Raw genomic sequence first — 18267 nt, 5'->3', positions numbered from 1 at the left:
AAAAGGTTAGGATTTTTCAGCTTGGAGAAGAGATGGCTAAGGGGGAATATGATAGAGGTGTTTAAAATCATGAGAGGTCTAGAATGGGTAGATGTGAATCGGTTTTTTACTCTTTCAGATACTAGAAAGACTAGGGGGCACTCCATGAAGTTAGCATGTGGCACATTTAAAACTAATCGGAGAAAGTTCTTTTTTTACTCACAATTAAACTCTGGAATTTGTTGCCAGAAGATGTGGTTAGTGCAGTTAGTATAGCTGTGTTTAAAAAAGGATTGGATAAGTTCTTGCAGGAGAAGTCCATTACCTGCTATTAATTAAGTTGACTTAGATAATAACCACCGCTACTACTAGCAACGGTAACGTGGAATAGACTTAGTTTTTGGGTACTTGCCAGGTTCTTATGGCCTGGATTGGCCACTGTTGGAAACAGGATGCTGGGCTTGATAGACACTTGGTCTGACCCAGTTTGGCATGTTCTTATGTTCTTAAGATTGGGGGGGGGGGGGGAGGAGGTGGTCTACCCCCAGCTTCCCCAAAATACATTACAGCTGCAAAAATGAAACAAACTTTGGTATCTTCTAGACTAAGTGGATTTATTGAGACATACGGTAAACTTCTCAGGCCAACAGGTGCATAGAAGTGGACTTTTGTCCTCAAACGCTTGTGCCTCAATCAATGTTAAGTCTAGGAGTCCCCACGCTGGAGCCTATGGGCCTTATCCAGCCTGGCAGCTGTCAGAGGTGGCATACACGCTCTACTACACCTGCACCGCTTCCGTGCCCACCAGCACTGGATGGCCTGCTGGCCTCCATCCTGCCAAGCCTAGGGCGGAGAGGAGCTGAAGGTGCAGCCGCCAAGGGACTGCATTGCAATGAGTGAACAATTTGCTGATGGACTGGAAAAGAACAAGAGTGCAAGCAAACTATGGCCCGGCCCCCTATCTGCTCGGCTTAAATAAGTTCCCACAAGACATTTCTTTTCACGAGAAGCAACATTTTCAAAGCAGACTCAGCACAGAAAGGAAAACCAGCATTAGCAGCATATTGCCTTTTAACAGTGCGATACATTCAGAGGTCAATATTCGTGCAGGCAGCAAATTTAGCCAGGTAACAATGCTTACCTGCTTACAGATTGGTTAAACCCCCCCCCCCCCCCAACATTTAATGTAAGCAGAGCTTTTCCCACCCCCTCCCATGAACAAAATATTAGCAAAAATGAGGGGGGGGGGGGGAGGGAATTTTTGCTCATATTTATTTAAGTTAGGGAAAGGGGGAAGTGGGGATTGGCTCTGCTCGCAACGTTTGGTTTGTTGTTTTTGGTTGTTTTTTTTTAAGAGGGGTGGGGGGATCAGGTACTATAGCCCACACATCTTTTAACTTATTTCGGGGATGGGGAAGGGATAAAGTCACCTGGGAGGGTTTTACTTTATTTTTTTTAAACATACCCAGCTCTATGCTAAATATGTGACAACTTATCCAGCTCTGGATTAGTTATAAAGCAGGTTAGGTTTAAAGTGATCGAGGTAAACAGACTCTGCTACCTTTAGACCTGCTCCACACCATGACCAGACTCACCCAGATGAAGGTACGAGTGGGCTGAACATCGGCGTTAACTGGATAAGTTTAAGGCCTCCACACTGCCTTTTCTGTCCCAGGTAAGCTTTAGCCAGGTGAGGACGTAGATGGTCAAAAACTTAACTCATTCAGAGGGTCAGAATGGTTTGCATGGCAAAAGTCCAAAACTTCACCAGCCAAACCAGCTCAAAACCGAGCACTAGTTAATGTAGCAGGGAGATGAACTCACTCTGAAGTCGTGCCAGCACAGCTTTAATGGTACCAACGTCTGCAGGGTTGCCAACATTTGAGAAATACAGACTTCTTATTTCTGCCACCTCCCACAGAGTTTGAAATCAATGTGAGGGCTGGACAAGGTCACATCATTTTCCCCAGTCTGGCACCCTCTCAGTGCTTTTGAAATGCTCTCTATGATCCTTCTCATGAAAAGTTTGGGGATCTTTTGTCTATAATGTGCCACCAGCCTCTGCATCATTTTTGCTATTACAGACTTAACCTGTCCACCCCCCCCCACTGGATGACATTAAATGCAGGGGCGTTGGGGCAAGAGAAAAGCAGGCACTGTATCAGAGATTGATGGCATTAACCGAAAATACAGCTGGCCCAGTGGGCTTTTAATTTATCGCCTCTCTCAGCCGCAGGACAGTATTCCTCCACTGCAGGATTCAGGAAAAGGCCTTCAAGGGTAAAGGGCTTAGTAAGGCCACAGCATTTGCCTTGGAAGCAGCGCTGAGGCCAAGGAGTGGCGAAGCAATTCTTTGAGTTTCAACTATTAATCATCTTTTCTTCTCTTGCTTTTTTGACAACTCATACAGGAGGTGCAGTTGACATCCTGGCCTCTATTTTGAGAGGGTTAGGAATGGCTACAAAAGGGCTCCCAAGTTATCCAACTTATAAGTGGCCAAAGAAGAAAACTAAAGCACTGTACATGCCGAAAGCAGACTCCCACAGTCATAGAAAGTATTTAGCATGAATTAGGTAACGTGTGCTATTTCCTCCTAGCACAAAGAGAGCTTTCTGCATTAACTAGTACAGCTATATGTATTCAAATGCTAAGATTTTTTTTAATAAACCAACACATTCAATTTTGTGTACAGGTTTTTATTGTACATAAATTTTCAGAATCAAATACATCACTTCCTTATATACCTCTATCTATATATTAATATCAAACTCACCCTGTTTATGTGGACATTTAGGGCACTTCCTGCTGCCCTGAACAATTGGTTGAGGTATCTCTAGAAGGCACAACATGTGTAGGTTTGTTAAAAATCTTTTTAACAAAGTGACAATTTAAAATGAAATAAAAAAGAAAGGTCCATTTGGTGGATGCTCCTGTGCCATTATAAAAATGGCCACTGGACAGGTGTGCTCAGAATTCCCTATCCTGTGATCAGTACTGATTTTAGAGTCCCCTTCTTTGGTTTTGGGACAGGGAGAGAGAATGTTGACCCAGGTTTTCCTTCCCAGGGCTGCAGGAGGCAGGCACAGTAAACATGGGATTGAGGGATCCCCTCACCTAATCCCAGAACAGTCACCAGTCCCCTACTATCTTGAAGTCATTGAAGCAAATTAGCATACATGTTTTGGAAGGGAACAGAAAATGTAAACCTTTTGCATAGTAAATTCCGATGCTTGCAGCAAGTTTTATCGCTAACATTCCTATTGAACATGATTATGGTGTAACTGCAATAAGTTAAAAATTATAAAAAGGTTAAAAATCCAGAAGAGAGCATTGGGTAACGCTGTTTCCTAACCCATAGTCAGGGTTACAAAGAACAATTGGTGTTTCAACACAGAAATGAGCTGTAGGATCCAGATGAAGTCATTTTTCCGTGCCACAATGTTGATTTGTTCCCATACTTTGATTTTCTCACCCTCCTACAAATGTAATAAGATCAGAATAGCAGCATAGCCTCAAACTATGCTCTTTATGTTTTTGTTCTGCACTACTTTAACCCATCACACCTAAAAGAGAATGGGTTAAGTCAATGCAGAAAAGTAAGCAGGAGTGCAGCTGCTTACCCACCTCTCAGCATTACCATAATCCATCACATTTCATCTCTTCTGAGACCTACTGTATAAAGAACACATGTTTCATAAAAAGCTAACCACCAACGTCTGCAGGGTATGAAGCCTGCACCTCCTCTTCCTCCCCAATGCCAACATATGCAACATGCAATATACATATTTTGGTATGGTGTCTTACATAATGCTAACAGCTTCCAGCCTAAAAAAATAATAAATATGCAGCATTTTCAATAAAGAGGACATTTCACCCTTAGCCATAATGACAAAGAAAAGTCTTACAGTAAAAACTCTTTTACATATGCATTTACTAGGAGAGAAAAATAGATCCCAGTTTTCGTTTTTAAAAACTACAAAAATAAATCTTACGCCACCTTATCAAGAAAGTATAAAATAGATCTAAGAGTTACAAACACTAGTTACAGCTTGCATAGAAAAACATTGCACTTTGTACAACTTGTGCTAAGTAAGGCTTGCCTATGTGCTTAGGTGAGGTTAGCATACGCCCCCGTTTTAGCTGGCATGATGGCATTCCTGCTGTCATTAAAGCTTGGTTTCCTGAGGTGGGCCTGGTTTTCACTATTCAGCAGGATTTCTGACTGATGGTCTCTTGAACGTTCTTCTTGCTTGCAGAAAACTGCATACATTTTATGCCTATTTCCAAAAATCCCCAATGTTTTCCTTGGTGGGGGCGAGAGGGGAGCAGTGTATGGTCCAGGATACCACCCCTGCTAAAAGCACTTATTGCCCCTCTATCATTAAACATGCTCACAAGTAACCCACTATAGAGCGCAATGAGATTCATGCGTAACCATGTCCTGGATTTTGTTCTTTAAAAAACAGTAACGGAGTGTTTAAGTGGTCATTTATATATTTATACACACACACACATCTGCACTTGCAAGGAAAATTCTACCTATGTGACAATCTTATTGCACTGCACTATTTCATCTGACTTTTGTAGACAGCTCTACAAAGTAAGGCAATATTTATGTAGATTCAAGAGGATACGTCACCTCTTCCCCCGCCCCAATAAGACAGGGAATTGGGGAGGTTCACATTTGGTTTTTGAAAAAAAAAAAAAATCATCGTAAAGCTTAAGTGTCTTAGACAAAAAGGCAACCAACCATGTAGTGCATATTTCAGCCAAATTCTCTGCCAGGATAGAGGGTCCCATGAGATGCAAAAAAGCCTGGCAGAAGAATCCCAGAATTGTTTAAAAAATTAATAAAAAGGCAAAACAGCCATTTTTTTTTTTTTTTTTTTACTGCGAAGGACTGTAGAAATATCTACTACAAAAATTAAAGTGGTCGCTGACTGTCAAAAAACTGGCAGTTAGGAAAGACAGGGAAAAGTGAACCATTTGGAGTATTCATTTTACCCAGTGATCATATTCCCGGACTGGGAATTAAGCACAAACATGAACAGGATCACACACTGAACCGGAAAGATATTCCATCAGTGACGGCAAGAAATAAAGAAGGAGGTGGATTGTGTGCAGGTAGATATAACCTCGATACAGATATCTATCTTACTGATGCAAGCACACACACACACACACACACACCCCACCTGTAGCTCTTCAGTTAAAAATGTTAAAACTTTTTTTTTTTTAAATGTTAAAAAGCTCACTAGCAATTCGATTCTTCAAAAGACCCCAGCAGTTTGCAACACAAAATGGAATGTTCCTGGGCCAGGGCGGCGAGTTCTTTTAAGAACTCCGGGAAAAGTACAGCAGCCAGGACGGCATGCAAGGGTGCGGACCCAGTGGGAAGGCCTCTCCCCGCTCTTCTCGCCAGGGGAGGCTGAGGACTCTCCGACAGCTTCTGCCTAAGGCTCAAAGCGCCGCTCTCCTGGGCTTCATCTGAAACAAACAAACAAAATTAGAAAAGCAGGAGCAATTCGCACGCAAAACATTACACACGAAATGCTGCAGTTAACGTCGAAGCCGGCAAGAGGGGGAAAAAAAACAAGACGACAACGTGGTCTGAATAAAATCCGGAGAAAATCCAATGCAACTGCGGGTAGTAAGAGCACCAGACTGTATATTCCAAGCTCCCAAGTCTTTCCCCTGGAAGCTTACTGGGCTCGTTTTGTATTCTTGTTATTGGTTTAGGACATCCAAAACCTACCCAGAAGGTACAAGAACTGATCCCCATGGGAAAACATATCAAACTGACCCAGCCATGTAAACATAGATTAGCTTTCCACTAGCCAGTGATGTTCATTACTCAGAGAAAACACCTTTCGAGGTCAATATTCTTAATCCACCAGAGAACTGGAAGCAGGGCGTGGCGGGGCTCATTCTACGAAGTTTGCATGAACCGGGCGGACTTCACAGAACGAGGCCCCCAAAGACAGACTCTGGGGGTCCCACCTCCAGAGCGGCAGTCATAACACGACAGTACCTCTTTATACTGCACAGACCGAAAGGGGAAAGAAATTCCCGCACAATGATGAATATGCCTGGGTGGCTTGCCCGCCGTCATTGCTAAAGGTTTAAAGTCCAGGGCAATCCAGAGGGGGAGGTAACATCTTTTATTCCCTTACCACAGCGCACAGATTCCACCTAACTGCAAACTGTCGGGCCGATTCAGTAAAAACGCGGGAGAGCGGTTCCCGGCGCGTGCACCGGCCACTCGCCGGTGCGCGCGATACAATATGCAAATGAGGTGGTGCGGTAGAAAAACAGGCAAAAGGAGGCGCTAGGGACACTAGCGCGTCCATAGCGCCTCCTTTTAGCCTGGAGCAGCGGCTGTCAGCGGATTTGACAGCCGACGCTCAATTTTGCCGGCATCGGTTCTCAAGTCCGCTGACAGCCACGGGCTCGGAAACCGGACGCCAGCAAAATTGAGTGTCCGGTTTTCGGCCCGACAGCCACCAGCCCAATTAAAATTTTTTTTTTTTTTTTTAACGCCCTTTGGGACCTCTGACTTAATATCGCTATGATATTAAGTCAGAGGGTGCACAGAAAAGCAGTTTTTACTGCTTTTCTGTGCACTTTCCCGGTGCCGGCAGAAATTAGTGCCTATCTTTGGGTCCGCGCTAATTTCTTAAAGTAAAATGTGCGGCTTGGCTGCACATTTTACTTTCTGAATCGTGCACAAATACCTAATAGGGCCCTCAACATGCATTTGCATGTTGAGGGCGCTATTAGGTGCCGCAGGTTGGACGCGCGTTTTCCTCCCCTTACTGAATAAGGGGTAAGGGAAAACGTGCATCCAAGGGCAGGTTAACAGCGTGCTCCGTTGGAGCGCACTGTACTGTAACGGCCTGTGTATTAGCTGCTGCCTAGTGACTTTTTCAGGCTGCCAGACCTCAAGATGAGAAGACGTGACCCCCCGCTGTTGATTCAAGAGAGGGTGGCACGGGCCGAGCAAGACTAAATATGTAGGTTTGGTTTCTGCAGTTCAGGGGACACCATCAATAAAAGGTCGCCTAGAGGTATTAATCACGTCAGGAAAGATCTGGGTAGTCCTGCAGAGAATTATCAAAGGAATTTGCCAGGGTAACTATTGCTTTATTTACTTTTCCCAACGGATAAGCCTACGTTTCCAGCAATATGCTCACGGTGACTTCAGCAATGACCGGGATACATTCCCTGGCCTGCATATGTCCTCCCCTCGGTGGCCAAAAATGCATGCACGCCCTGTAGAACAGTGTGCGTCCTTATTACTGCGGCAAAAACAGGGCGGGGGCTGGGGGGGGGGAGGTAAAGCATGCACCAGGATTTCATTTTGAAATCGCCGTGCAATGCAAGTGCAACATTCGCAAGTAGCCGCAGTCCCCCGGTGGCCCCGAATTTTCAAAGCAAAATCCTGTGGGGAGTTTGCTTCTGAAAAAGTAGCTTGACATAGCTATGGTTACACCTCTGATAAGATCCTGGACAGTCACATCATAAATATATATTTTAACAGCCCAGAAATGTGTGCATTCATTGTAATCAGGGCTCCTGTTTGTGGGTGTTTATAAACTGTAAATTTAGGTGGTCATGTTCCAGCGCAGAGGATCCAGGCAAAGGAGGGGGCGAGAGAGTACTAGGGGAAGTGGAGTTTTCTGCATGGGGGGGGGGGGGCGTTGCGTTACTGGGATTTATCGCTTAAAACCTAAAATCAGAAGCCCTATTTATAATCTGGTATTTCTGCAGGCAAATAATGACAAATCTGCTACTTTATCAACATGAATTAAGAGCATTAGTGCTAGTCCCCTACATTAACCTTATTCAACCGAAGGAAAACAACACCCAAACAGATCTTGAAATTCATAAAGGTTTCCTTACACCAATACAAATCCCACAAAACTGAGTTAATGTTACAATGTTAAAAATGAATCTGCAACATTGATCTGGGGGTGGGAGGGGGGTGGAGTTACCAGTACCGGGCACACACGTGCGTTCTGTGTCATGAATATTTACCTTTGGTTAATAATTCAGGTCGTGTATCAGGCTTGTCTACGCGGGAAAGCAAATACTGCTGGGCTTGTACAAGAAGTTCAGAGAAGTCTTTTTCACTGGACGCAAACTCTTCAATTTTATTCTTCACAGATGCCAGCACCTACAAAATGTTTAAAAAAAACCCAAAAAACTCTGTATATTACTACAATTTACAAAACAGCAGTTGGAAAAGTCAGAGATCCCTTGGGGGTTTAAGGCATCTCAAAAGGAAGTACATGGGAGGCAGATTAAATGGGCCTTGGTGGTCTTCATCTGCCCCCATATTCTGGGTTTCTGTGAAATGGAGCACTGCCTTGGACAGACAGGATCGCATGAGCGAGAAACTAAAGTTCACTTCCTGCACCAGTCACCTGGGATCTTTCTGCTGGATGACTTAAGAGTTTTCCACCAAATTTTTGAAAAACCAACTTCTCTGCATTGGTTTAAGGCAGGCCAGGCGCCACCGGGTGTGCAAACCATGCAATCGCACAGGGCAGCACACCCGGTGGGGCAGCATCAAAAGCATCTGCAGCCGGTGGATCCGATCCCACCAGCAGCAGAAGAAAAGGAGGCCCATGTTGTCACCAGGGGACCCGATCCCACCGGCAGTGGAAGAGGCAGAGGCCCATGGTGCTGCCGGTGGACCCAATTCCAACGGCAGTGGAAGGAGGAGGCCCGTGTTGCCACCAGGGGACCCAATCTCACCGGCGGTGGAAGAGGCAGAGGCCCATGGTGGTGCTGGTGGACCCGATCCCACCGGTAGCAGAAGTAGGAGGTCCATGGTGCCGCCAGTGGACCCGATTCCAAAGGCATTGGAAGGAGGAGGCCCGTGTTGACACCGGTGGACCCGATCCCACAGCAGAGGAAGCTCGTCCTTCAGCTCCTCCTCCGGTGCTGGCTCCGTGGTATTGAGCACTCACGGTGCTAGAACTTCCTGTATTCTCGTGAGATTAGAATACAGGAAGTGCTAGCAGCATAGTGAATTACCATGGAGCTAGCACAGGAGGAGGACTTGCAGAATGGCTTTTCTCCTCAAAGGAACAGGCTGGCAGTAGCAACGGAGAAGGAATGACCCATGGACCCTGATTGCCTGGGATGCGCGCACGTGCAAGCGAACAGACGTGAGGCTGCCTGGGATGGGGAGGCGTGTGCGGCTGCTCATGAGAGAGAGAGAGAGAGATAGAGAGCGGGTCACGCCTGCGGGTCTGTCCGAGAGGAAGCGTATGTTTGTATGAGTTTGTGTATGTGTCTATATATAAGAAAGAGGAGAAAGTTTGTGCATCCCAATCCCACTACTCCATGAAAATCCCAGGATGACTGGAAATCAAAAGTTCCTAGGTACAGAGAGCGTGAATTTTTAAATCCTTTTTAGTTTTATTTTTCAGGTGTTATTTGCTCTCTGCTGTTTTGACATTTTATTTGTATTTGGGACATTTAAAAAAACTTGTATATGAGTTTTTAATTATTTGATCTTTTATTCATCAGTTTTTTTAATATTAGTTTATTATTATTTTATTTCTTGATTTTGTTTGATGTTTGAGGAAAGGTGATGGTTCGGTTTTTTCACTGTTGCATTGTATAGAGCATCTGGCTTCTTGCGGTTTCCAGTTCAATTTTTGTCTGTGCATTTGTATTTCTACTTTATGATTGCTCTCTTCTGTATTTGGTGAGGGTCTGTTTATGTTCCGCATGTGTGACTGAGGTGAGGCATTTTCTTAATAGGAAATGTACTCTGGCTTTAAGAGGGTCAAGCCCACACCCAACACAATAGGCCTAATATCATACGGGTTCCAAGTGTCTTTGAGGGATTTCTGGTTGGCATTACAATATAATGTGATATAATTTTACCTCAGAAAACTGTACTTTCGTGTGTGTGTAGAATGGTGTGGGGGGAGGGCGCATTGTGCAAGGCTATAAGGTTCGCCTGGGGCACCTAATACCCTTGCATCAGCAAGGGGGGGGGCAGTTTTTTAAATTTGTATCACTGAAGGGAGCTGGGTTTTTTTTGCTGGGCCCAGGACAGAGAATGAATGAATGGGGGGTGGGCAGCATAGTAATTGTTCACAATGGGCAGCAAAAAACCTAGCACCGGCCTTAGTTTAAGGCAAGAAGCCAGGAGCAAGACAGAAACCGCAGCAGGTATAGGTCACCATGTGGAGGACAGATAGCAGGTGGGTCATCTTCCAGCCCAGACAGCGAGGGGTTAACATTCCCAGCTGTGTCACCTGACCCTATATGGGAAGGGGAGGGATTTGTAAGGCAATCAGACAGGATGTGACCTGTGCTAGTGAGTCTGAATCTGTCTGCCACGCTCCCCATTAGGCTCTCGCCCAGCATACAGAACCATGTAACTGTGCATATAATGTTTACTGTTTTACTATCCCCGCTTGCCAAGTAAAAATATCTTTGCATGCTGCCGCAGAAGAGTTCCGAGTCATTTCACAGCTGGTTCTGACTCTGAACAAGTAGAGTCGGCCAGACCAGAGAAGGAGAAATAATCTGGGCACATGGGTACACCTGTCTTACCACACACACACACACACACCCCAGTAATGTCTTATTGCTTCCACAGTCATTACAGTGCCTTAACTCTTCAGAGTTAGATTTCTGCCATCTTAGAAATCTAACCACTAGAAAGAAAGAAAAACAAACACTTTCATTTGCTTATTGCTCTATTTTTTCTTTTGGCATGTTCGTCATCTCTTTAAGCATTCTGGCAGGTTTTGAACGTCTGCTGTTGTAGGGTATTTTTGCAGTACAGCAAATCATCTAAGTTGCGATATCTTGGGAACTGTCTGTCACATTGTCTTTGAAAAACTGGGACATATTTTCAAATATGACATGATACTTCTATATAAAAAAAAAAAAAAATTAAGCCTATGTAAAGGGACCCCAAAATCTGCCCCTTAATAGCAGCATCTGTCCCTGGTTGGAATGGCAATTGTGGCCTCAACAGGTCATCCTGGTAGCATCCAGACTGCCTCTATGTGTGTGAGCTCAGCGTACTGGAGGTGCGTTAGTGTAGTGCATCACTCCCGGTTGGGAGGGGCTTGAGATCTAACAAAACCCCTGTGCCCGCGTGACACAGGGAGTGGGGCTCAACAACTTAGCACAGGGCTGAGGGAGCAGGAGGCTCACCTGCCGGATGGGGCGGGGCTGAAGGAGCGATATTCTTTTGAGCAAGGGGGTGCCTGAAAGGAAAGAGAGGTTCCGGAGCCCAGGACGGGTGAAATTCTTGGTCTCCAAAGAATCCAGGAAGTGTTTTGTGGGAAAGAAATTTCATCTGAGGACCCCGGGAAGAATGGATCTCCTTCAGCGACAGAGCGTAGTGGAGGGGACTGGCTTGAGAGGTTCCAGAGAGAAGCAAATCTGCCTCAGCAAAGTCCCCAGGACTGCCGGCTGACTAAATCCAGCAGCCAGATTCTACTAAAAAAACAAGAGAGAGAGAGAGAGAGAGAGAGGGGGGGGGGGGGGGGGAATCTACAGACCCAAAAGGTACTGGGAGGGCCAAGAATGAAGGATAGCTGCCTCAAGAGTTGAACTGTTGGGGGGGGAGGGGTGAAGAGAGAGGTTTGCTGTATTTCTGGACTTTGCGTAACAGTGAGGTGCTCCATCCTTCTGGTGTACTGTTGGAATTTAAAATAAAGACTTTATTTTGAACAACAGTTTAGAGTAAATTGTGGGGTTTTTTCCTAACTGGCCTGGTGTGCAGAAAAGCCCCAGAGAGAGAGACCCAACCCTAAGTGCCTTGGAAAGGCCCCGGGAGGTCGTGGGGTCTTGCGTAGTCTGTGAGCCTGTGTGAACCTCCCGTGCCCAAGAGCTGACCGGGACAGGGGCTACTCCTAGAAAAGGCATCACTTTAAACGTTCGTTCGTTCGTGACAGGATGGGAAAAGATGGGTCCTAACACAAATGCATGCATCCGAGACACTGAAGCAGCTGAAGATCCAGTGGCTGGCTGGCTTCTATGAAGAGAGAGTTTGTACGCTCTGTTTTCTGGCTCAAATACAAGGCTTAAAACCTCAGCTGGCAGCAGTTTTATTCAAATTAATGTCTTTAGGGCACTGGTGTTTTTAATGCAGTGGTAAATTGTAGGAAGAGTTTTCCATTTAATGTTAATATTCTTCATAAACTGAGCAATCTAGAGAGATTCTTTTTTTTTTTTTACCTAATGTGGCCTCTGTGTGCCACAGAAAGCTCTGCAGTGTGTATAATGTTCAGAGTGGAAAATGTAACTGCAGAGAGTGCATTGTGGTTATTGCGATTTCCCCCCTATGGGAAAATACTAGAGAGGGCAAAAGACCAGAGAAGGTTCCAGTTAACAAAAGGTTATCGGCTGATCAAGGGGGTTGTCCTGAATTTCTGGACAGACAGACAGACTGGGATTTTGGGAAGAGTATAGCACCCTGCTTAGAGTAAGGGCGAGGGCTCCCCCCAGAGTCACCAAGTCAAGAAAAGAGAGCCATTAGGACCCTCTCCAGGGGTACCAGGAACCAGAGGAGAGAACTGGCAAGAGATACTCCAGTAGTGTCTCAGGGGGCCTGCGTGAAGTGATTGGAATTTGGATCTTAAGGGTAAAAAAAAAAAAAGTACATGAGAGAGAAGAGGAACTGTGAAGGGACCTTTTGGAACCAGAAAAGAGAAACCTGGGCCCAGCTGGATCTTGGAAACAGGGGAGAGAGCTTCCCATTTCCTCCAACAACAAGGGGAAGTGAGTATCTTGACATCTGTTGTGTTTACAAAAAGAATATTGTCCGTGTGGCCTAGTGCAGGCTGAAGAGCGGTGTATATAGACCGTAAGGTAAGTTGTCTGAGGCTTTCTGCAAGGCTGAGAAGAAAGGTCTTACTGGATTTGCTGTAAAGTTGAAAGTTACACTCCTCTACAGTAACTGAAGATACTTTTAATAAACTCTCTTTTCCTTTGGAGCACAAATTTTGATGTGGACAGTGGCTTTTTGGAAGCGCACGTATGTGTGTCCTGCCCCCCAGTATGGCCTGGCAGTTTAGCAACCGAGATTTATTTCCTCACTTTGGGAGCGTTACCCCAGGCTCCCCAAAGCAGAGAAGGTGACCCCCGCCAATGGTCAGGGGCTTACACAAACAAAAACGCTTCGTACATGTTAAGGAAAAAAAAAAAGTGTTTTATAAGTGGAATGGCACGGACCAGGATGCCCACATAACCTGTTAATACATTTTTGTCTCCTTATAAAGCAGGACATAGCTAGACAGCAACCTGATCAGTTCAATGATGCTTTACAACATCTGTCTATACAGAATGGGGAGATGGCTGGATCTGGTGCTTATCAACGGGAGCATCATTATCTCTGATGATGTAGTTTATGATCATCTGGGATCCAGTGATCACCGGATGGTGTGGTTCAGTATTAGAGCCCAAGAGATGAAGGTTCATTCAAAGGCGAGGGTCCTAGACTTCAGGAAGACAAACCTTGTTAAAATGGATGAGTACCCTCATGGAGTTGTTAGCTGTCTGGGAAAATCTGGGGGAAGTAGAAGAGCAGTGGGCAAAATTAAAAGGAGATATCATAAGGGCAGCTACATTCTTTTGTTAGGAAATAGGGGAAAAAGAGGCCGCTATGGTTTTCTAAAGTAGCAGGCTCAGATTCCAGTCCAGAGCCAGTCCCATGTCCGCAGAGTCCACATGAGAGACTCCGCCACCCTCGTGTCCTGAGCCCTAGCAGCTCCGCAGTCAGCATCAACCCGGCTCCGGGGGTCACAGCTGCACGTGGTGCGCTTCCTGCTCTGTTTGGAAACCCCAGAGAGAACTGTTGTCTCCGACAGGGATATAACAGGGGAATGGTTTCTTTATTTTTATGAACGCTCGATTCCCCCCCCCCCCCGTGGTTCAAGCCCTGACCACAGCCCCTCTCAACAGGAGCTGCCAAGTTTTCGAAAGAGAGATTCTGAGTCTGTGATATAAGATGCCACCCTCACCTTTCTTCCCTTCCCCATTCTTTCCAGTAAAATTTACCCTGGTGACTGCAGGGCTGGAAGAAAAGGGCAGATACTACCACCTGACCCCTCCCCCCCCCAAAAAAAAAAACCAAAAACTACTGTGCCGGCAAGCATAGAAATTTTCATCAAACTTGAAAAACAATTTTCAAACCTTTGTGACTGTAGTTTTAATCTATTCTGTTTCTTCTCTGCCTCCTCATTCCTTTTTAAGCTTATTTTTTTGGTCTTCCTCTTTTTTTTTTTATCATTTCTTATTTTTCCTCCACGTGCAAATCTCTTTCTACCCGCTGGCTCTCATTCCTCCTAATCTCATCCCCTCCTGCTACTTCCATCTTGCTTCCTCGTCTCTTTTTGCCTCTTTCCTCTACCATGAGATCCTCAATTCTTACAACGCTTCTGTTGGTTTACTTCCCCTATCAGCGCAAGCCCCTGTCCCTATGGCTCTTTTCCTATTACTCTTCACCTCTCTCTTCCTCTTAAGTTCCCTTCACCTAATCTCTCACCCTAGCTCCTTCTCTTATTACAGCTTTTACCCCCCTTTTCCCTCCTCTCAGCTACTTTCCTCTTTCTCACAGCCCATGTCCTCCCACTCAGCACTCTGCTACTCTCCCAGCCCTTCTTGCCATCACAGCCTGTGTCCGCTCCTCTCCCAGTCCCTCGCCTCTTCCTCTCCCAGCCGCTCACAGCAGACATTCTCTCTCCCAGCCCGAATTCCCTTTTACAACCCATCTTCCCATCTCCCATCCTGCACGACCTCTCAACCTCACTCCCATCTTCCAGCAATTCTCTCGGCTACTCTTTCCCTACTCCCCCTGTCAGCAGCCATCTCCCTCTCCCATGCACCTCAAAGTCTGTCTGTCCTACATTGCTGCTGCTACCGATCGGACATTCCGAAGTCGGCCAATGGGCTGCAGAGGGAGGTGGGTGCAGCAGCACGGAGACAGAAGCACTTCCTTCCTGCCCTCCTGGACAGCTCTGCAGCAAGGAACTTTCAGCTCCTAATCTACAAGAGTGCAGGAGACAATACTGAAAGTGATGAGGCACTCACAGCGCTGGGGGGCCTATGGTGCCCTTTCACAATTATCAAGGGCATAGTACACGCACTAAAAAGCATCTGGGTGCGTTCACCTGACGTTTGCATGGGCGGCCAAGAAGAGGTACAAATAGTGCACGTACATTTTGAAAACATCAAGTGTACATGTTAATTTACTCCCCAGACCTAACATCCCCATATGAATGCCTTGTTTTTATTAGAGAATTTTTTTTCGTGCGGCCCGATCGGGTTTTTTTTTTTGTTTGTTTTGTTTTTAAATCAGCTGTGCCCGAGCCGATAAACAAAAAACCAAAACGGACGGCTGGTGCCATCTTTAAAAATGGCTTGGGTCATCCAGTGCTCCTACCATGTGACAGGGGCCTGCCAACGGCACGGATACCTTGTCACAAAGTAAGGGCAAAGGGCCATCGGCGCCATTTTTATTAGTGGCAGCCTACAGCCCGAGAGCGGGAGATCGCTCCTGGGACCCCCCACTGGACCACCAGGTAATTTTAAAATGTTTTGGGGGGGGGAAGCTAAGGAGCTGTTTTAAAGGGTCGGGGTGGGTTTAGGGGTTGTTTTTGTGTGCCTTTTTCCTGCCCTCCCCCAAAACGATAAGAGAACCCCACGAACAATTTTGTGGGGTTTTCCTATCGGTTTCAGGGAGCCCCCGATTTCTGACGACTTTGAAAATATCATACTTTCAATCATATCATATTTTCAATCGTCAGAAAAACGATTCACATCCCTAGGTTTTATCTCCGCTAAGAACGCAACCAATATGGAACCCATTCAAGTCAGGAAGGGGGTGATTTTCAGCCGAGCCATTTCACTTGGATCAATGTCTTTCAAAATCATCCTGAACATGGGCATCATTCATGTTACAAAAAAAAAAAAAAAAAAGATGTAAGGGCAGTAACAGCGCCCATCACTGGGCTGCTCCATGGGTTCAATCCCTGGTTCAGGTCAGCTAGGGATGGGGGATTCTGCAGATGGAGACTCCAGGCGCTGAGCAATGGCAATGCCTAGTGACAGGGATTCAGGGCCTAGGACTGCAGGCTTCTGGAACGAGAAGCCAAGGACTTTTCCTGTAATGACCGAAGTCAGTTGGGAGGGCAGAAAAAGTATCACTGGATAGCTGCGAATGAAGGTTTACAGAGCCAAATACCAGACCCAAATCTGACAGCTGGAAGCCCAAAGGAGCAAGAGGGAACTGCGAGATCAAACCCTACACTTGCTCCCCCTCCCTCTTAAAAAAAAAAAAAAAAAAAAAGAAAATTTAATTTTGATTTTTATATTCAGTTTTTCAGCACTTCAAAGCGGTTTACATTCAGATACTGGAGGTATTTCCCTATCCCCACAGGGTTTACAATCTAATTTTGTACCTGAGGCAACGGAGGGTAAAGTGACTTGCCCAAGGTCACAAGGAGCGACATCACAATGCAGAGCCAGAGACAAAGAGATAATGGAAATGGCTGATTCTTTTCTATTACCATGAGATTGGAGTGTTTAACCAGCTGTTTGGTTTCAGGAAAATAGAAAACTGATTAAAAATGCCTTAATCAAATTTAGGGAGCCAATGGACCTTGATAAATGTATGATAGAGCGCCACAAGGCACGCTCGTTTTTCATCTCGACTGCAAACATTTAAAGGTCCTCCCCCCCCCCCGCAATAGTGACTACAAAGGGATATTCTCACTATTCCCAAGCTCTACGCTGCTTTCCGAGATGCTTCCTTCCAGAATTCGATACGTGCACAGAAACGTTTAAGCATCCTGCCGCTGGATGGAAGAACAGCCTTCCTCACAGGCTTGGAGAGGAGCCATCGCAGATAACCTTACCTGATACAGTGACCGGATGCTGGGCTGGAAGACTATGTTGGTGTTGAGTAAAAAGGACCGAAGCAGAGGTTGGGGGTAGCTGGCCAGCTGAGTGATGATCCCGATAAGCAGCAGGTTGACATGCAGTGAATTCCCCAGCATGTTCTCCAGCTTAGAGAGCACTACGCTGATAAACGGTCCTGCAGGGAACAGTCAAGACAGGAAAAACAAGATTATGCTGACCCCCTGCCCTCATCTACTGCACGTTTATGGCTTATATTAAGGTTTTTTTCTGTGCTCCACTGTTAAGGGCTTGCTTCCTGTTACACTGTGTGAACGCTGGCTAGAGGAGTACTTTGCATGGAAGTACTTTATAAATTCAAATGAAATCAAACATAATAATGATAGTGAGGTCAGATTCTGATCTCTCTAGCTAAATCTTTGCTGCCATTCCAGATACCAGTGTTTACCAGGTAAATGCAAGTTTGGCAGCAAATAGTGATGCTTTGTGGGTGAATGATTTCACAGTTGCTAGCAGCGATACCAGTATTCAGTGTATATGGGTCTAGGTGACGCGAAATGTCAGATAGTGTTCACATTGTCCAAATAATCCTGTAAATCATGTGTACGTTAGCTGATTCATATACAAACTATCTGCATTCTGTACTTTGCCTGCACTTACACCTGAAGAACTGTTTGCAAAACTAAGCCTCAGCAGCCAGTTTCCAGAAACACCTTAGAAGCAGACCCTGTGACAAGAGTTTGGAAATTGTGTGGCACATTTGCATAGATTTTCATATTTTAAAATGGAAAATAAAATATACAATAATTTGCCAACCTTGCTAGGTTTTGGAGAACATGGTCTCACTATGCTGTTTTAAAACATGTTGATTTATTTCATTTTTTCAATAAAAAAATGAACTGCACATTGAAGTTATATATCACATAGAAATGACGTAAAACCAGCATCTGTAACATATTGTAAAGGCAAATTTCTTTTTTTTTTTTTTTTTTTTTTAAAGCATTCATGATTTGTATGACTGAAATTTTTCATAGTTACACCTAATTATTTAATATCACTCACGAAATATGTTAAACTATTATAAATGTCAAAATTGTCAAATACTGAGCATTATAATGAAAAAAAAAAACTGCAAAATATAAATGTGAATATAAATATAAATTTGTTCTAAAAAAAATCAAAGTGATGTTAAACAAATGTATAACTATGAAAAATTTCAGACTTTTAAAACACAAATGCTTTAAAAAAAATTTGCCTTTACAGTACGTGAGAGAGAGAGAGAGAGAGAGAGATCGATCGATAGATAGTAGAGATGTGAATCTGTTCCGGAATCGTTTTCGGTATCGTGTTCATAGTACAGTGGGAAATCTTCATTTCCCAAGGTTC

At 45.0% G+C, this 18267-nt stretch overlaps 1 protein-coding gene across 9 annotated transcripts in view; it reads right to left on the bottom strand.

The window, feature by feature from the left end:
- Window positions 1-3893: 3893 nt before the first annotated feature.
- FAM160A1 (family with sequence similarity 160 member A1) overlaps window positions 3894-18267 on the bottom strand; it is a 285642-nt gene continuing 271268 nt past the window's right edge. For all 9 annotated transcript variants that reach the window (XM_029606299.1, XM_029606802.1, XM_029606565.1 and 6 more), the window contains 3 exons: window positions 16881-17059; window positions 8017-8155; window positions 3894-5466 (listed from right to left, as the gene is read on the bottom strand). In XM_029606299.1, coding sequence (XP_029462159.1) covers window positions 5234-5466; window positions 8017-8155; window positions 16881-17059 — 551 coding nt within the window. In that variant the 3' untranslated portion in view covers window positions 3894-5233. The remainder of the gene's footprint in view (window positions 5467-8016; window positions 8156-16880; window positions 17060-18267) is intronic.

Source organism: Rhinatrema bivittatum, chromosome 1 (assembly GCF_901001135.1).
Source record: "Rhinatrema bivittatum chromosome 1, aRhiBiv1.1, whole genome shotgun sequence".
Classification (NCBI taxonomy): domain Eukaryota; kingdom Metazoa; phylum Chordata; class Amphibia; order Gymnophiona; family Rhinatrematidae; genus Rhinatrema; species Rhinatrema bivittatum.
This window is presented reverse-complemented; position numbering and strand designations above follow the sequence as displayed.